Source organism: Saccopteryx bilineata, chromosome 1 (assembly GCF_036850765.1).
Source record: "Saccopteryx bilineata isolate mSacBil1 chromosome 1, mSacBil1_pri_phased_curated, whole genome shotgun sequence".
NCBI lineage: Eukaryota > Metazoa > Chordata > Mammalia > Chiroptera > Emballonuridae > Saccopteryx > Saccopteryx bilineata.
The window spans coordinates 79,754,049-79,773,253 of NC_089490.1; the positions used below are offsets into that span (position 1 = coordinate 79,754,049).

The 19,205-nt window shown below is 51.8% G+C and overlaps 1 protein-coding gene across 1 annotated transcript in view; it reads left to right on the plus strand.

The window, feature by feature from the left end:
- Window positions 1-1,038: 1,038 nt before the first annotated feature.
- TTLL8 (tubulin tyrosine ligase like 8) overlaps window positions 1,039-19,205 on the plus strand; it is a 36,898-nt gene continuing 18,731 nt past the window's right edge. Inside the window, exons 1-9 of the mRNA XM_066252588.1 lie at window positions 1,039-1,138; window positions 2,886-2,977; window positions 4,018-4,156; window positions 4,726-4,781; window positions 6,265-6,393; window positions 7,257-7,371; window positions 8,841-8,969; window positions 13,477-13,660; window positions 17,733-17,881. Coding sequence (XP_066108685.1) covers window positions 1,075-1,138; window positions 2,886-2,977; window positions 4,018-4,156; window positions 4,726-4,781; window positions 6,265-6,393; window positions 7,257-7,371; window positions 8,841-8,969; window positions 13,477-13,660; window positions 17,733-17,881 — 1,057 coding nt within the window. The 5' untranslated portion in view covers window positions 1,039-1,074. The remainder of the gene's footprint in view (window positions 1,139-2,885; window positions 2,978-4,017; window positions 4,157-4,725; window positions 4,782-6,264; window positions 6,394-7,256; window positions 7,372-8,840; window positions 8,970-13,476; window positions 13,661-17,732; window positions 17,882-19,205) is intronic.

A 19,205-nucleotide genomic window follows, 5' to 3' on the forward strand; every position in this document is an offset into this window, starting at 1 on the left:
ATCCTCGCGTAGGGGCAGCTGTGAGCCTCACTCCCATTCCCAAGCCGGCAGCGGGACCCAGGGACGTCCCGCTGGGGGATTTGGAAGTAAAGTGAGTGGAGGCGAGAAAACCGCACCCAGAGAGTGGCAGGGCAGACCTTGTCTAGTCTAGGCAGCCCGGGCTGGTGCTGGGGGGCGGAGGCCGGGGGCCGGTTGTGACCCTTCAGTCTTTATGACTTGGGGGCGCTCTGCCAGGGAGGGTGTGTGTGACCCTAACAGCGGGCACGGGCGAAACCGCGTAGCCCGGGGTGGAGGTGCTGCAGCCACTCGCGGACTCGCGGACCCTTCTCCCAGAGGACACCATGGAGCGCTCGGCTCGGCGCCCCGGGCCCCGATCCGGTGCCAGCCCCCTACGTTCTGCTGACCGTCGCCGGAACCCCAACCCCGCCTCTGGCCCCGCACGCTGCCCACCTCGCCCCGGCAGTCAGAGCCGCTCCCATCGCCCCACACCCCCAGCGAGACCGCGCAGCCCCACGCCCCGCGCCGGCCGCCGTTCCAGGCGCTCGGGGCCCCGCCGCCGGCGCCGCCCGCGCCCCACGCCTGCACAATGCGCCGCGCAGCCCCCGCCCGTCTCCCGGGGCAACCGCAGGACGTCCGGCGGCGTCGCTGGGGGCGGGGGCCCAGCGCCAACCTTGGGGCCACTCCCGGGTGAGCGTGGCTTCCATCTCCCCAACCCGGCCTGTGCTCGCGGGTCCGGACAGGGCTCCGCGCTCCGCTTCACTGCGCTCGGAACTCCTGATCTGGCGTTCCCGGTGAAATTCCAGCGCCCCTCGCCCGCGGAATTCTAACCACGCCGGCTTGAAACTGCGGACCTGCTCTAGCCCTAGACTGGCCGGGGACCTCAGACCTGCCCCCAGCCTCACACGTACCCCCAACCCCTCACCTGCCCCTCCAACCCCAACACCTGATCCCAGCCCCACACTTGCCCCCAACTCCACACCTACCCCTGCTCCAGGCTTGGAATCATCACTGATAATCCCCCTCCTCACAGTGGCCAGAGCAAGAGGGAGGAAAGGCAAGCCGCTGGAGGCTGGGATGGAGCCTGGAGAAAGGAAGAGGGTCTTGTCTGCTTCATCTGAAGACTGGAGAGAAGAAAACAGTCAGTATTGCCCACCGGTTGTCTTTTCACCTGTCCCAGGGTGGCTGAGTCCACAAAGCTAGGACGCCCACGTTTCCCTGTGCCCGCGGTGTGTTTCTGTGAAAGTCATGTACAGGTGTCATTAGGTTTTCCATTATGTTGTACTGACCTGCTGCCATATTTTAATTCCAGTGCTTTGTAATGTCTTAATATTTCATGTAAATCTTATGATTTTGAACTTCAAGACCTGTTTAGGTCTTTTTGGACTTTTGCACTGCCATATAAATGTTAGTGTCAAATTGTTGATTTGCACGAATCCACAGACACAAATCCTGCTGGGGTTTTGTGATTGCATTGACTATAGATCTCAGTTTGGGTGAGAATTAACATCTTTAACAATATTGAGTCTTTCAACCCATAAACATTTAATTAATTCTTGTCAGCAATGTCTTGTGGTTTGCGTGAGGTACACAAAACCATTTCTGTTAGATTTGCTCCTAGATATTTGATGTTTTTTAATGCTGTTGTAGATGACATTTTTCAGTTTCAGTTTCTAATTGTTTCTAGTATATAGGAATACAATTGATTTCATTTTACTGACTTGGTGTTTGGTGACTTTCCTAAACACACTTATGAATCATAATAGCACATAGATTCCTTTGTTACATGAACTGTCATCTACAAAACTTTTCAGTCTTTGTTACTTTTTCTTGCATTATTGTTTTGGCTAGCTCTTTTAGTATAACATTGAATACAGGTGGGGTAGTGGACATCTTTTTTTGTTGTTCTTGTTCCCAAACTCCGGTGAAGTGCTCAGTATTTCACCATGAAGTATGATGTTGCTATAAGTCTTAAAGGAGATTCTCTTTTCCTGGTTTATTAACAGCTTTTAAATGAAGAGTTATTACATTTTATCACACGCTTTCTTCTGTAACTATTGAGATAATAATATAATTATTTTCTTTGGTCTATGGGTGTGGCAGATTATGTTGATGGATTGTTAAATACTAAAGCAACCTTGTTCTCCAGGACTAAATCCCGTCATGCTGTACTGTGTTTTATATGTCACTGGATTTGATTCACAATTTTTTTGTTTGAGATTTTTGTGAGGTGGGACCATCCTATGCACTCATGACCTTAGCATGAACATGTCTGGTGGAGCCTAGCAGACAGGGTGTGGAGAGAGGGCAACAGAGAGGTTGGTGGCAGGAGTGTGGAGGGTACAGCGGGGAGTGTTTTTATTTTAATATTTAAGATGTTTACTATGAAATGTGGTGTGTTCTGATGGGACTTTCATGGCTGGGGCCACAGGAAGGAACTGAGAGGGGGCTGGGCTTGGGGGGCTGGCACAGGTGAGGGGATTGAAGAGGATCCATTATGTGGCCGCAGAGCAGGTGGGGGACTCCATGAGGAGAAAGGGTGTCCCAAGGTCGTGCTGTGGGGGAAGGGGGCAGCATGTGGGGAGGAGGTTGCTGTCAGGGGATGGGGCTGGGGAGATGCAGGAGGAGGGAGTGGTGGTGAGAACTAGAGGTCATAGAGCTGGGGAGAGGGCATAGGGTGTGTTTGTGGAAGCAGGGGTGGGGCTGCACCTGCTGCTCTGGGTGGCAGGGCTCCTGGGTCAGTCCCTGAATTGAGGACAGATGGTGTGACAGGTGTGTTTGGGCAAGCTGGTCAGGGGTGGTAGAGGGGCTGGACCTCTGTGATTCCACCTGATGTCTACCCTGTTAAGAGCATACATTTGCCTTCATGTCTGTTTTCTGTTTAGCAGAATTAAAACAAGGAATTTCCCAAGACTTGTCTTCTTCCCCCAAATTAGACAGATTCAGAACAGCGAGACAACTGACGGAAAAGGCAATCAAGGTAAATGCTCTTGGGGTCTGGTTGGGAGGGGGCACTTCTTAAAAAATGGAAATTGAGAAGTGGTTGCCATGGGGAAGGGCGTAAAGAGGGACATATATATAAGGCAACAGAAAATGATTTTACTTTGGGTGATGGGCACACAACATAATCAATAGTTCAAATGCTATAGAGAGGTTCACTTGAAACCTATATACTCTTATTGATTAAAGTCAGTCTATTAAATTTATTTTTAAAATATTTTTAAAAATGGAAATTGATTTTGGAATTTGGGGAGTGAGTCCGGAGCTCTGCCGCCCAGCACCCCACCCCCATTAGCCTTGGTCCCAGCCCTGCCCCCCAAGCCTGACCCCCACGTGCAGTCTTGTGCCAGGTTTACTTTTTATTTAAGCTGGATGTTGGAAATAGGTAATACTCTCAAAATTGGGAACATGCAGACACATAAACCATAGGAGTCTGTCCCGTGTGCCACCGTGTGACCTTGGGCCGTGGGCACACTTCTGGACCAGGGTTCTACATCTGGGACAGGCTCATAATGACTCATGGAGTCCCTTGCATGGGTCCCCCACATCCCAGGCCCCATCCAGGGGACATAGTGAGGACAGACGCCTCCTGATCTGGGGGAAAGACTGTACTCTCTGTCTCTGTCATGCACTGATGGCCTTGCTCAGGAGGCCGGGACCATGGGAGCCCCTAGCAATTCAAGGCACATTAGTACATGAGCCCATGCTCAGCCCTTTCTCTTGAAGCACAACACACACATAGTCAGCCAGACTGCTCAGGTGCTTCCTGGGGGGTGGGGAAAGTGTGGGAGGCCTGTGTGTGCAAGGCCCCAAGAGGATGCAGACATGCAGCATGTGGGCCCAGCTGGCTCACATCTGGATATGTGTGTCCTTGGAAGTTCTGGGTGATTGTCATGGAGCAGGTCATGGGTGTCTTCACACCCTTGCCATCCATCTTATTGTGTTTTAAAAACTCCTCCTACAGAGAAAGAGTTCACTTGTTTTCAGTTCTTTAATTGAAAATACGCTCTCTCCTTTGAGGAAAAGAAGATCTTCTCCATCTATGGACACTACCCAGTGATCCGGGCTTACCTGCGGAGGAAGGGCTGGGTGGAAAAGAAGCTGCACTGTCTGCCTAAGGTCACTGCCAATGACAAAAGCGAAGGCGAAGGAGCCACTGGTAGATATTGAAGCCTTTGCCTTTTATGTCAGATGTGTATATGTCTGTGCTGAGGACCCGGATGTGTGACAGCCCCACCGGTTCTGTGATTGGGCCTCCCTTAGGGGTGGAGGACCCAACTGCCCACACCAGAGCTAGCTTCCGCCTCCATACCCTGGGTGTCCATTCACTGTGTGAGCATGATTATACCCTGGCTCTGGTCGCTTGTCAGTGTTTCCACTGTGCATGTCCTGACCATCTCTCCTCTGGCCTCAGTTACCACAAGGTCCTCAAGACCCATACCAACCCCCCCACCATCCTCAACCCCAGTGTCCCTCTCCACTACCACACCCCCAGGCCCTAACCCTGGCCCGTGCCTGGACTCTCAGATGGGTCGATAGCCTGAGCCTAACTACTCCCTGTTGCATCCCAGGACCCACAAAGCCACCTGCAGACAAGGTTGCTGGGAAGGCAAATACAGTCTGGCCACGGTCATGGCTGCGCTAAAGCAACTATTCATGCTTAGGCATTCGAGCTGTGATGCCCTGACGTCTCCCACGTTGTGTTTGCAGAAAGGAAACATGCTGAAGGCAAAGAAAACCAGGAAGTGGCCGGGGAGGAAACAGATGACATCTACGATGTGATGGTAGGTCTTCCGTGTGATGCCCTGGGACCCTGGGGCTGAGCCATGACCTCAGTGCCATCTACTGTGTCCTGGGGGCAGGGGACAAAGGCAGAACCACACCAGGCCTCTTGACCAGCCACTGCAGAGCCAGGCAGGATGCATGTGCATGTGTGTATGTCCATGTGCCTGCTGACACATCGTGCCTGTGATAGACTTACAATGGGGAAGGACCAGAGCAGCCCAGACTCTTGAGGAGCAGGTGGAGCAGAGGCCGTGATAGCGAAGGCTGGTGTGCTCACCGCACACCGACCACACCAACCACTGAGTGAAACTGAACCCCACAGGGCCAGTGTTGTGACCTTGACTGGGCCAGGGTAGCTCAGCCTGCACTGTGGGGCCTGAGAGCCGGTGTAGAGACATGAGGCGTTTACGCAGGGGAGAAACGAGCCAAGACAGTGAAGGATGCATGTTGCTCTGTGCCTCTGAGGATGGACAGATTTAAAGCAAGATTGTGAGCAGTCACTGGACACACCTGACTACGTGAAAGTGACCAGGGCCTGCTGCTCAGATGCCGTGAAGGGCCAGAGGGGAAGTTGGAGTGGGGAGCTCAGCAGACTGTGTGATGTCAGAGCTCTGACGCTCAGAATGTGGAAGGAATTCACAAATCAGTCCCAAACTGTAAATAAGAAAATGGACAGAGATAGCGGGCACATTGTTTGATTTGTTTCTGCAGAAGTTGACCCTGGGTGACACTGGTGACATGCATGTGCCGTACGGGGTGGGGTGGGGGCTCCAGGTCCAGGTGGCTCCGTTCTGGGTGTGGGTCTCACCCTGGTGCCTGAGTGGTCCTGTTTATACCTTGTCTGAGGCTCCACTACAAAGCCACAAATCCCTGCCTAAGCCCACACTCAGTGAGGGGTTAGGATGAGGTTAGGAAATGACCCTGAGGGTCTTCACAGGTCAGGGGTCATATCTGGGGGGTAGGATTTTGGAGACAGCTTTCATTTCCTTGAATCTCTTTGGTAAGAATTTTTGACCAAACACATGCTATTGTTTGTAAACACAGCATGGCCACCAAGGGCACCCGTCCAGCATCAGCCCCTCTCTTGCCCCGCTCTTGTGGGCCCAGGGAGAGGGTGCAGCCATATCAGCAAGCACTGCATTCACCTGACGTCCACACATCCCTGATCCCACGTGGACACCCAGAGGCAGGTTGCTCAAACAACACGCGCAGCCCCAGGTCCCCATCGGTGCCCCTGAAGCCAGAACCCTGAAGCCCCACCTCCCCTGAACTTGCTTCTTTAGAGCAGGCAGCTGTGTGCTCCCGGCTGCCCCCAGCCCCGCACACAGTGGGTCTCCAACACACAGCAGTGCGATGAGAAACGCACAGTCAGAATCTGCATGTGGTCATTGGAAGTCTGACTTCCTTTGCCCTCAGTTATATCCTGCCTGACCAAGGACATGGACCTTGAAGGCTGGGTCTTGACAAAGCTTCTCTTGCCAGTCCAGGTTGGTAAAAAATGAGGTGCCCTACTTCCTGTGGACGATCAAAAGGGACGCCATCGACTACCACAGCTTGAGCTGTGACCAGATGCTGAATCACTATGCAAGGACAGCATCCTTCACCACTAAGGTGAGTGGCAGAGGTGGGGGCGGTGCCGTGCAGGGCTGAGCCCCTTCGGGGCTCTTCCCCAGGAAGCCTTCTGGTTGGAGGCCACACCCAGTGCCAGTGGCCACAATTGCTAACCCTTGTCCCATGCACCTATCCCTGGGTACCCTGAGGCCTCCTCTGGGTACACAGGCCAAGCTTAAGACGGGCTGGGCCTTGGCTCTGCAGAACCTGTGTGTACCCACTGGGGAGAGGTTTGGTAGAGGGCTTCCCTGGCACCTAGGGGACCACCCCCTCAACAGGCAAGGATGACACAGGAAGGGGTCAGGGAGGAGGCTTACCACTGCCCCCATGGCTCCCTGTGAGGGTGTCTCCCCCACTATGTCCTCATAAAGCTTAGAGCCACTGGTGTCTTTTTAATGTGGCCGATACTTGTGGGTGCTCCAGTCAGGTTGGGCTCCCTGCAAAATCCCCATGTAGAGTGGTTGTGAATGTGCTCAGCTTCTTTCCAAATGAGGCATGAAGTGGACCCTGGGGTATAGGATGTCCCAATCATGTCCATGGGGCCAGAGTGGTGGGTGTCGGCTGCATGGTAACCCCTCCAGCTTGTTCCTGCCTCTCTGGACCTGGTCCCAGGCACCGTTATAGACCTGGGAGGCGAATACTGTGCCCACTACCCTGGGTGCCCTCAGATAGCCCTCTGCTCCTACCTTGGCCCTGCCAGGCAGCCCAGAGGATGAGCCGAAGGCCCTGGTAAGCACCTGGCCACCATGAGCAGCTTGCCAGAGGGTGGGTGGGGCTGGAGAGTGGGGAGAGTATAGTCCAGTAGATGCCTCAGGCATGCAGGCTGGTCCAAGGTTGTGCCTGACTCTCCACTGTCTCTGGAGATCGGGCTATGCCTGAACATGAGGACCCTGCCATGGTACATCCAGGACAACCCCGACACCTTCTTCCCACGCTGCTACGGCCTCTGCTCTGACAGTGAGAAGCAAGACTTTCTGGGTACGTAGCTGCCTGTGCACCAGGAAATCCGCAGGACCTCTGGGCTGCCTCCCTGCTGACGCACTGCTGGAGCCTTTTGAAGGGAGATGGGATGGGCCTTGGCTAAGGGGCCGGAGAATGGAGCCTGGGACTGGGCTGGGTGTTGGTGGAGTGTCTGATCCCTTCCCATGACCTGAGGGCTCAGTTCTGTGCATGTGGTGAGAGCTGACTGGAAATGTTCACGAGCAACCTGGGCAAGGAGGAGGGGCGCCTGGCGGAGGACACAGCTGACTGTCTGCGGCTTGGAGAGGACGGACTGGCCAGGGGGTGGTGCTGGGACTGGGTCTGAGAATCTTGGACAGTCAGGGGACCATGGGCTCCAGTCCAGGACAAAGAGAGGGTTCCTGGTCAACCTGCTGAGAGGCCACAAGACAGAAGGCGGTCAGGGAAGATGGGGATGGATCTACTGAGGGGTGATTGTGTTCCCTTAGCACCTAATATGGGGCTGTGGAGATGCGGCACATGCTTAGCACTCCTGCCCTGTGCCTTCACCCCACCCGGGCTCTTTGGAGCAAGTAACCAGGCAAGACCCATAGGAACTAGAGGTGACAAGTGCAGTGCTAGGCTGGCAGAAAGGGGACACTGGATGAAGCCCTGGAGAGGGGAGGGTTGCAGAGGGGCATAGGCCAGGAGCTGCCAGGCCAGCTAGGTATGGGCAATGTGTCTGGGTGTTCTTGGGCAGGGGTCGGGGGTGGTGTCTGAGCTCCCGGGTACTTGTTCTGAAGGAGAAGGAGGCTTGGGTGAGAGGCCCTGGGGCTGTGGGTGCAGCCAGAGGAGCTTAGGTTCTGGATGCTTCCAGAGAGGCAGCAGCTTCAGGGTGGGTGGACATCTGGTGGGATGGCCTCTGTTGAGGTGAGGAAGGAGCAGGTAGCTGGGCAGAAGGTGCTGAGACTTCCTGCCAACCCCAAGGAGGGCACAGGGCAAAGTCTGAGTGAGGTGGGGACAGGACTCAAGGCATTGGCTCACTCACCATTGTGCAAACCCTAGAGCTGCTTTCTGTGCTGGGTGGACACTCACGACCCCAGCCAACAGCACTGAGTGCTGTGGGGGCTGCATGGGCAGGAAGTTCAAAGAGACTCTAGAGGGGAGGGTCCTGGTGCTGTTCGCAGGGGGCTGTCCAGGAAGAACCCTGTGATGCAGGGCTGAGGACTCAGAAGCAGGGAGAGGCTGTGGGAGCCCTTGGATGGTGGTCTTGGGGTATGGAAGGAGGGCATGGCTTCTATCTCTGATCCTGTTACTGGGTGTGTTAGACCCCTCTCTGCAGAGGAGTGGGAGGGAAGGCTGGGGCTAGCGCCTGGCCCCAGAGGGCTGTGAGGGTGGGGCCAGGCCCCCCACAAGACGTGGGACGCGTGGTCTGTGGACAGAGGGCACTGGCCCAGGTCCCTGGTCCCTAGCATGGGCAGAGGGGCTAGGCCTCGGTGCCCTTTCAGATGACTTCCGGCGCACGGTGGCCTGCAGCATCCTCAAGTGGGTGGTCAGCCACCAGTACAGCCACAAGAGCCACACCTGGAACCAGAGGGAGGAGGTGGCCAGGGACAGCAACCCCGATGACCAGAAAGGTGAGTGTGGAACAGTGGTGCTCCTGTGAGCCACAGGAAGTCTGGTTCTCCAAGGATTTGGGACTAAAAACCCAAATAAAATCTTGGTGGTGGTGGTTCACGTAAATGAAGCAGTTTTAGGTTCACAGCAACATTAAGGGGAAGGTGCAGGGTCTCATAGGTCCCCCCACCCCCACCATCCGCACACCCCCAGGCAGAGTGGGTTGTCAGTTGTGACCGATTAATCTACATGGACACATCATTGTCACCCAAGGTCCATCGTTTACAGTGGGTCACTGTTGGTGTGGTATATCCCATGGGTCTGGACAAGTGTGTAATGATGTGTACCCATCATTATAGTATTGTATAGTATTTTCTGCCCTAACAATCCTCTGTGCTTTGCCTGTTTGTCCCTCTATCCCCAACCCCTGGCCACCACTGACTCGTCTCTGTGTCCATAGTTCTGCCTTTTGCAGACTGTCATAGAGTTGGAATCATACAGTGTACAGACTCAGATTGGCTTCTTTCACTCAGTCCTATGCATCTAAGGTTCCTCCGTTTCTTTTTATGACTTCATAACTCATTTCTTCTTCTTCTTCTTCTTTGTGTGTGTGTGTGTGTGTGTGTGTGTTTTGTACTTAAGTGAGAAGTGGGGAAGCAGAGTGCCAGACTCTCTCATGCACATGACTGGGATCCACCCGGCATGCCCACTAGGGGGTGATGCTCTGCCCATCTGGGGCGTTGATCTGTTGCAACTGGAGCTATTCTAGTGCCTGAGGCAGAGACCATGGAGCCATCTTCAGTGACCAGGCCAACTTTGCTCCAGTGGAGGCTTGGCTGCGGGAGGGGAGGAGAGAGATAGAGAAAAAGGAGAGGGGCAGGGGTGGAGAAGCAGATGGGCGCTTCTCCTGTGTGCCATGGCCAGGAATTGAACCCGGGACATCCACACGCCGGGCCAACACTCCACCACAGAGCCAACCAGCCAGGGCATAGCTCATTTCTTCTTATTGCTGAATAATATTCCACTGTCTGGATGGACCATGATTTATCTCTTAGCCACTGCGCAATGTCTTGGTTGCTTCCAAGTTTTGAGAATTTATGAGTAAAGTTGCCAACTTCAGTGAGGACATAAGTCTTCAACTTTTTTTCATAAATAGCAAGGATCAGGACTGTGTGTGCTTCGTTTTGTAAGAGACAGACAATTTGTCTTCCGAAGCGGCTGCGCCATGTGCCCCCCCCCCCAACCAGCAGTGAGCTGTGACTCCACGTCCTTGCCAGCATCTTTGTGGTCCGTGTTCCTCTGTCTCTTCAGTCTGTGTTTTCACCTTTGGTATTCTGGGTCATTTTTTGTTACAGGCCAAACAAAGTGTCCTGGGTAGAAAGAAGTGCAGTAAATAGGCCTTGGTGACATGGTGTAAGATATGGGGAGGGGTGTTCAGTGCTCCCACAGCTAGGCGGTGTTCTGGTGTTCCATGGGCCAGTGCCCTGGACCAAGGTTCCAAGTGCTTCTCAAACTCCCCTCTTTGGTGGTTCAGGATGGCTGGAGGGGCTGGAGCAGAACACTGCTCCTCCCCCAGGTTGGTCAGGCTCTGGCTAACCTGCCTCCCGAGGGCGTTTAGAGCAGGACTGTGTGGCTGTTTAAAGATAGCTATTTCTATTGAAGGGATTTTTGGTTGTTCCATGTCTTGGCCACTGTGAACAGTGCTGCAATGAACATGGGGCTGCATGTGTCTTTACGTACCAATGTTTTTGAGTTTTGGGGTATATACCCAGTAGAGGGATTGCTGGGTCATATGGTAGTTCTATTTTTAGTTTTTTGAGGAACCACCATACTTTTTTCCTTAATGCTTGTATTACTTTACATTCCCACCAACAGTGGATGAGGGTTCCTTTTTCTCCACAGCCTCTCCCAACACTTGCTATTACCTGTCTTGTTGATAATAGCTAATCTAACAGGTGTGAGGTGGTATCTCATTGTAGTTTTTTGATTTGCATTTCTCTAATAGCTAATGAAGATGAGCATCTTTTCATATATCTGTTGGCCATTTGTATTTCTTCCTGGGAGAAGTGTCTGTTCATGTCCTCTTCCCATTTTCTATTGAAATGTTTGTTTGTTGTTGAGGGTTTGTTTTTTTTTTGTATTTTTCTGAAGCTGGAAATGGGGAGGCAGTCAGACAGACTCCTGTATGCACCTGACTGGGATCCACCCAGCGTGCCCACCAGGGGGCGATGCTCTGCCCATCTGGGGTATTGCTCTGTTGCAACCAGAGCCATTCTAGCGCCTGAGGCAGAGGCCATAGAGCCATCCTCAGCACCCGGGACAGCTTTGCTCCAATGGAGCCTTGGCTGCAGGAGGGGAAGAGAGAGACAAAGAGGAAGGAGAGTGGGAGGGGTGGAGAAGCAGATGGGCGCTTGTCCTGTGTGCCTTGGCCGGGAATAGAACCTGGGACTCCTACATACCAGGCTGACACTCTACCACTGAGCCAACCGGCCAGGGCCTGTTGTTGAGTTTTATGAGTGGATAAAGAAGATGTGGTACATATATACTATGGAATACTACTCAGCCATAAGAAATGATGACATTGGATTGTTTACAACAACATGGATGGACCTTGATAACATTATATGGAGTGAAATAAGTAAATCAGAAAAAACTAAGAACTGCATGATTCCATACATAGGTGGGACATAAAAATGAGACTCAGGGACATGGACAAGAGTGTGGGGGTTACGGGGGGGGGAGGGGAGAGGGAGGGAGAGGAAGGAGGGGAGGGGCACAAAGAAAACCAGATAGAAGGCGAGGGAAGACAATTTGACTTTGGGTGATGGGTATGCAACATAATTAAATGTCAAAATAACCTGGAGATGTTTTCTCTGAACATATGTACCCTGATTTATTAATGTCACCCCATTAAAATTAATAAATAAAAAAATACGATAAAAGAAAAGATAGCTATTTCTCCTTCCCCTGGCCAAAAGCACAGGGAGGTTTTTCTTTGATATTCAAGCTCTTGGAGGTAAAAATGAAAAAAGTGTGTGTGTGTGTGGGGGGGGGTTACTCCTCAAATTGATCCCTTGAAGGTTCTTTTTTAAGTGAGAGGAAGGGAGATGCAGAGAGAGACTCCTGCATGCACCCCAACCAGGATCCACCTGTCAACCCCTGTCTGGGACTGATGCTTGAACCCACTGAGCTATCCTCAGCGCGCAGGGTGAACACTCAGACCAACAGAGCCACTGGCTGTGAGAGAGGAAAAAGGAGAGAAGGGGAAGTGGGAGGGAAAGAGAAGCAGATGGTTGCTTCTCATGTATGCCCTGACCGGGGATCGAACTTAGGATGTCTACACACCAGCTGACATTCTATCCACTGAGCCAACTGGCCAAGGCCAACCCCCTAGAGTTTTTGACACTCAGCATTTTCACTCTGAGCCTCTAGCAACCTGTCATTACAGTGCGGTCTCTATTGGGTCTGGTCCTAGAAGGCTCCTGCTCATGGTCAGCTGCCATCTGCTGTGCATCTGTCTGCTTGCCAATGTCTCCTGCGTTGGGGACATAAGGTGCCCTGTCACCTCACTCTTCTGAGGGACTCAACGAGAGTCATTGATTTCTCAGTTTCCTCAGTATTACTTGTTAAGATGGGCCAGTGACATCCAAGCTCCTTACGACCTAGACCAGGAAACTAAAGTGCCATTTTTCATTTTAAAATGGTCATTTTATGTTATTTTCCACCTTAGTACGGTTTTTAAATGCATGTTGTGATGTTCATAGCCAGCACTGGTTCAAGCCGAGCTGTCTCCTAGGGCAGGGCCTGGGCTGGGCCTGAATCACTGGAGCACCGGGTCCACTCCCCTCTGGGCTGCCTCCCACGCAATGCCTACTCTGCATGCGCTCAGGGCCTGACCCTGGGCTGCGCAGCTGTTCTCAGGCACCTGCCCAGCAGCCCTGTCTGGGCTCACTTTCCTTGGCTCCTGCTGGACCCTTTGACGGTTGCTGGTTCTCAGCCCAGTCCCCACATCTGGCTTTGGGCTAGTTGCTTTGGTGGCAGCCAGGCCGCCTGGTGAGACCCCTGTGGTGACCTTGACCCTGGGCTTCCAGAAGGACAGTGAAATGCTGAGTAGGGGCACACAGGCAGGGGGTGCCGAGCTCACACGTGTGAGCATTCTGAGAAGCACACACCAGAGCTGGCACACCAGAGCTGCTGCCACGACCCACTGGGCTTGCCAGTGTCCCTGGTGCACAGTATCACAAGCAAAGCGCTTACTCAATGCCAAGTGTGTGTTCAGAAAAGAGCACGTTCTGGGGAGAGTTCGTAAGAAGTGCCACCTCATCCCCACCCTGAGGGCTGAGTCTCCCTGGAGAGTATGAGGGTGCTGGGCATTCACTGACCAGTGGGAGGACCCATGGAAGGGGGCGGGTACCCACTCAGATGGGAATGGCACCCAGGTGGCTACCCAGGGAAGCATCACCTGAGAGGCCTGGCGGCATGTTGGCAGGCGGGGCCGCACTTCACGTGCCTATGCTTGGGTTTCAGACCCTGAGAAGGACTCGAAGCTCATGGGCCTGTCAGGGCAGCTCGTGGACACAGCGTGCAAGGTGTGCCAGGCCTACCTGGAGCAGCTGGAGCATGAGGACATCGACGTCTCTGAGGGCACCGCCAAGGGCCTAACGGAAGAGGAGTGGAAGGAGCTGACCCAGCAGTACTATTCCCTCATTCAGTAAGAGCACTAGGTTGGAGGAGATGACTGCAAGACTGGTCTAGGGAGGTCAGCCTCTGGGACATTGAAGGCACCTGTCTGAGCATGTGGGTTGCTGTCTGGATGTTGGGGTGCCTGAGTGTTGGGGTACCTTTCTGCACCCCAACATATGGATCACCGGATGGGTGTTGGGGCCCTCGCCTGTTCCTCAAGGCCCCTGTTGGCTGATTAGAGGATGACATCCCCATCAGGAAGCCTTTGCATAACATCACCTTAAGCACCTTTCACACCCCTTCATGTCTTTCACCCCATTTGAGCCCCTCGATGGCTGTGGAGGCAGGCAGGGCAGGCCTCCTAACTCCCCCAACTTCATTGCTCCTGCTGCCGGGACCCAAAGGCTGAGTCTGGCTTTCTTTCCCCGTCCTGATGACCAAATCCACCCCAGAGCTGAGGTCCAGTGTCCCCTTCACAGTGGAAGCTGGAAGGGGTGGTCCAGGTACCCCTGCAGGCTGAGCCCCTGTCAGCCAAGGGGACAAGTCAAGAAGCTTGGAGCCATTGTTTTGCAGGGCCTGCCCGAAGCCTACACGCACCACCTGGGGTCGTTTCTGGTCCTCCTAACCTTCTTTTGGATAAAGAATATTTTCTTTTCTTTTTTTTTTTTTTTACGGTGACAGGAGTGCATTCCTGCCCCTTCCCAGTCAGAACCCCTCGGAGGACACACCTGCTATGATCCTACCTTCTCACAATGACGGGATCCAGGCCAGTCATTGAACTTACATTCACAGGGTTGTGTCAGCTGCCCGCTCGCTGTGCGTTCCACCCAGGTCACCACGGGTGGGAAGCTTGCCCTTTCCCATGGCTGTGTAGGGTCTGATGTGTCCTCACGTCTTAGCGATGTTTCTGATGAAGCCTGGCTCTCTGATTTTTCTGTCCTGGAGGGGTGTTGAGAGGCCTGCTGCAGGGACCCATGCTTCTCACAGGTCACGGAGACTAGCTCGACAGCTTCTTCTGGAGGCCCCACTGGTTTTTCTCACACTTTTGTTTTTTGCGTTTGATTATCTCTAAGGAATTTTAGTGTGAGGTAAGAGACGGGGCCAAGGTGCTTCTTTATGGATAGCTATCTACTGTGAATGAAGAATGGGAAGTTGCTGTGGTTAATGTTTGATGCAGGGGTGACTGCGGTGTGTGCACACTCACTGGGCACATTCATTTAAAAACGTCACAGTTGTCAAGCTGGTTGCTCAGGTCCTCATCCTGACCAGCCACTTTATTAACTGGTCCTCTGAGATGTGGAGAGAGAGGCGTGAAGACATCTGAACTATGTCTGAAGTTTTGGGTCTGTTTTAGTTCCGTGGCTTTCTATATTTGGATGCAGGATTATTTTGTCTTCCTTTGAATGGACCCTTTTATCATTACAAAATTTCCCCTCTCTCCCTGGCCAGTTGGCTCAGTGGTAGAGCATTGCCCAGCATGTCAAAGTCCCAGGTTCGATTCCTGGTCAGGGCACAAAGGAGAAGTGACCATCTGCTTCTCCACCCCTCCTCACCCCTTCTTGCTCTCTTTCTATCTCTCTCTCTTTCCCACTCGCAGCCATGGTTCGAATAAACGAGTTGGCCCTGGGCCCTGAGGATGGTTCCATGGTCTGCCTCAGACATTAGACTATCTTGGTCGCTGAGCAACAGAGCAGCAGCCCCAGATGAGGAGAACATGGCTCCACACTGGTTTTGCTGGTTGATCCCGGTTGGGGTGCATGCAGGGAGGAGTCTGTCTCTCTGCCTCCCTGCCTCTCACTTGATAAAAAAAAAAATTTCCCTCTCAGTCAATACTGGTGGCCTTAAATTCTTTGTGGGGTGGTGGCATAGCTATACCAGCTTTTGGTTGGTGTTGGCAAGATCAATGTGTCCTTTCAGGCTTTTGCTTTGCTTCTGCTGGTTGCTTTGTGTTTTGAAGCAGATCTCGTACAAAGAGCATGTGGCTAGGTCTTGCCTTTGCCCCGTCTGTTTCTGTCAGTGGCTGCGCCCTTTTACCTTCCCACCAACAGTGCATGGTGGAGGGGTGCTCCAGGTTCTCTACGTCCTCGTCAACACTTGGGTTTCGGTAGCAGCTATCCTGTAGGGCACTAGGTGAGAGCTCACTGTGGTTCTGATGTGCATTTCCCTGATGACCAGTGATGCTGGGCATCTTTTCATGGGCTTGTTGTCCATTCATATATCTTTGGAGAAGTGTTTATTCAAGTCCTTGTCCGTTTTTGGATCAGATGGTTTTCTGTTGCTGTTGAGTTTTAGGGACCTCTGTTTATTCTGGATACTCATCCCCTGTCAGATGCACTATTTGCTGATATTTCCTCTAATTTTGCAGGTTGCCTTTATACTCACTTGATGCTGTCTTCTGAGACACAAATCTAAAATTTTCTCATGAAGCCCAACTTATTTTTTTGTTGTTGTTGTCTGTGTTTGGTGTCATATCCAAGAATTCATTGTGAAATCCAACATCTGAAGCTTATGCCTTACGTTTTTTTTATTTCTCAGAGTTTTATAGTTTTATAAGTATGTGTGTATACATATATGTATGTTTAAAACTTATAGGGTTATAAGTCTTAAAGTGTTTGGTCTTGTGTTTAGGTCTTTGATCCATTTTGAGTTAATTTTTGAATATGACATGAGATAAGGGTCCTTTTTTATTCTTTTGAATGTGGATATCCAATTTTCCCAATGGTACTTGTTTTGAAAAGATTTTTCCTTCTCGTTGAAATGGTCGTGGCACCATTGTCAAAGCACATTTGACTATATATGTGAAGGTTCATTTTTGGACTTTCCATTCTAATTCTGTTGGTCTACATGCTTTTATTTATTTAATTTAAGTGAGAGGAGGGAAGATAGTGAGACAGACTCCTACATGAACCCTGACCAGGATCCACCCGGCAACCCTGTGTGGGGCCAATGCTCAGACCAACTAAGCTATCCTCAGTGCCCCGAGGCCAATGCTTGAATCAACTGAGCCACACTGGCTGTGGGAGGGGAAGAGAGAGTGGAGGGGGGGAGGGAGGGAAGAGAAGCAGATGGTCAGTTCTGTGTGCCCTGACTGGGAATCAAACCTGGAACATCCATACGACAGGCGAACACTCTATCCACTGAGCCACCAGCCAGGGCCTATGTGTCTGCCTTTATATCAATACCATTCTGCTTTGATTAGCTTTGTAGTAAGTTTTGAAAATGGGAAGTACGAGTCCTTCAACTTTTTTCTTCTTTTTCAAGATTGTTCAAGCTATTTGGGGCTCCCTTGACAGTCCATATGAATTTCAGGATAGGTTTTTCTATTTCTGCAAAAACATCATTGGGATTTTGATATGTATTGCATTGAATTTTATAGATTGTTTTGGCTACTATTGCCTTTTTAACAATCCCCCAGGTCCTAGGTGGACGTGCCTGTTCTCTGGTGATTACGGAGGTGTCTGAGCCGTTACCATGGATGGCTGCATCACCTCTGCTGCATCCATCCACGGTGGGGCCAATGTGCATGGGGTGGGGTGGGGGGCGGGGTTCCCTGTGCCAGGATTTTATCATGTACTCCTGAGCTCTAAAGGCCACTCAGAGTTCTACCATCTTCCCTCCTTTATTCCCGTACACTGTGATGGCTTCTTGGGCTGGCCCATTGTCACCATCACTGTGCAGCCACCACCCTGACCAATTGACAGTCAAGCCCACAAGATATTAAGCTGGTATCCAGCCCACATTATCTTCAGGACACAGGTCAGCTTTCCCATCAGCAGGTCCCCATAGATGAGACACCAGCCTGGGCACCACCTACTGCTGGACTCATGGGCCTCCATGGGCCACACTGATTTGGGGTCCCACACAAGAACCCCACCTTTGTCTCCTTGCAGCCTTTACTTGGCCCAGGCATGGTACTCCTGGGGTGTATGTGCAGTTGAGGTCCACATGCAGGGTCCCCAGTTTTCACACACCCAACCAGGAATAGCCTTGCAATGTCGTGTTCCAGGTGCCCTCGGCACACAGAAGTTCTAGACCTGCTACCAGGGGACCCCAGGCGCTGCCCTCAGAACCTCACAAGCTTCCTGCATTTTGCTTTGTAGTGGTGACGCTTTCATCTCTGATTCAAGAAATCACTTTTCACAGTGCCAAGCTCTGCTAAATAAAATATCGTCTGTGAACCCTCAGACTGAGATCGACGGGCTTCAAAACATCTGGATTGTGAAGCCCGCAGCCAAGTCCCGGGGCCGAGGTGGGTCCCAAGGCTGCACAGCGCATCCTGGGCTGGGGCCTGCGGGACTGTCTGTGGGAGCAGTCTGTAGGGGCAGCCCGCTGGGAATGTGGAGTGGGCTGGATACCAGGTCTGTGGAGGCTCAGTTCTCTCAGGTAAATGGCAACCCTAGTCCCAGGAACAGGCATCTCAATAGGACTGGTCTTCCTGGCTTTTGTTCTGAGTTCTGCTAGTTAATTAGGATGTTCCCATCATATGCCCGAGTTGAACAGGTCTACAGTTTTCTTTTTCATATTGATCTTGACAATAGGCTTATGCTAGCTGCTGAATGAGAGGAGGACCACCGTCCTTGGCAGCAGGCGGGGTCCCCAGTTCTTTGGTATATTACAAAACCTATTTTGAGCCCCAAGCATGCTCAGAGGCACTGAAAAACTTGTAAACTCTGTTCATGGTGACCGGTGTGCGTGTTTCCTACCTCATCTTCTTGCGTCACAGCCATCACCATATCCTCTTTTTTACTCCTAAGGGTGAACATGGTGGGTGTTTTTTTGTTTGTTTTTCTTCTAAACAAAATTTCATATGATTGTCTAATCTTATTTGTGCTTCCAAAAAACCAATGTTTGGTTGCATTTTTTTTCAATGTTCCTATGAAGGACTTTTCTGCCCTTGGCTCTGACTTAAATGGCAAGCTTATTTATTTCCAAGCTTCCTTGTACAAAAAAATCTTAAAGGCTATGAAATTTCCTCTAAATATGGCCTTAGCTTCATCCTCTTTTTTTTTTTTTTTTTTACAGAGGCACAGATAGACAGGGACAGACAGGAACGGAGAGAGATGAGAAGCATCAATCATCAGTTTCTCGTTGCACGTTGTGACTTCTTAGTTGTTCATTGATTGCTCTCTCACATGTGCCTTGACCGTGGGCCTTCAGCAGACTGAGTAACCCCCTGCTGGAGCCAGGGACCTTGGATCCAAGCTGGTGAGCTCTTTGCTCAAGCCAGATGAGCCTGCGCTCAAGCTGGCGACCTCAGGGTCTTGAACCTGGGTCCTTTCGCATCCCAGTCCGACGCTCTATCCACTGCGCCAACCTGGTCAGGCTCCTCTTGTTTGTTATATAATGTTCTCATTTTCCTGAGACTCTAAAGTCTACTTTTCTTTTCATTTGTATTTTTGCCCCTTGAGTTATTTTTTCATTGTCATTGTTTTAAATTCAGTGGCTGGGTTGCTCAGTAGTTAAATGGTGTCCCTGTGCACCAAGTTCATGGGTTTGATGCCCATTCAGGGCATGTATGAGAAGTAATCAATAAGTACACAACTAAATAGAACAACTAAATGGAACAATGAATT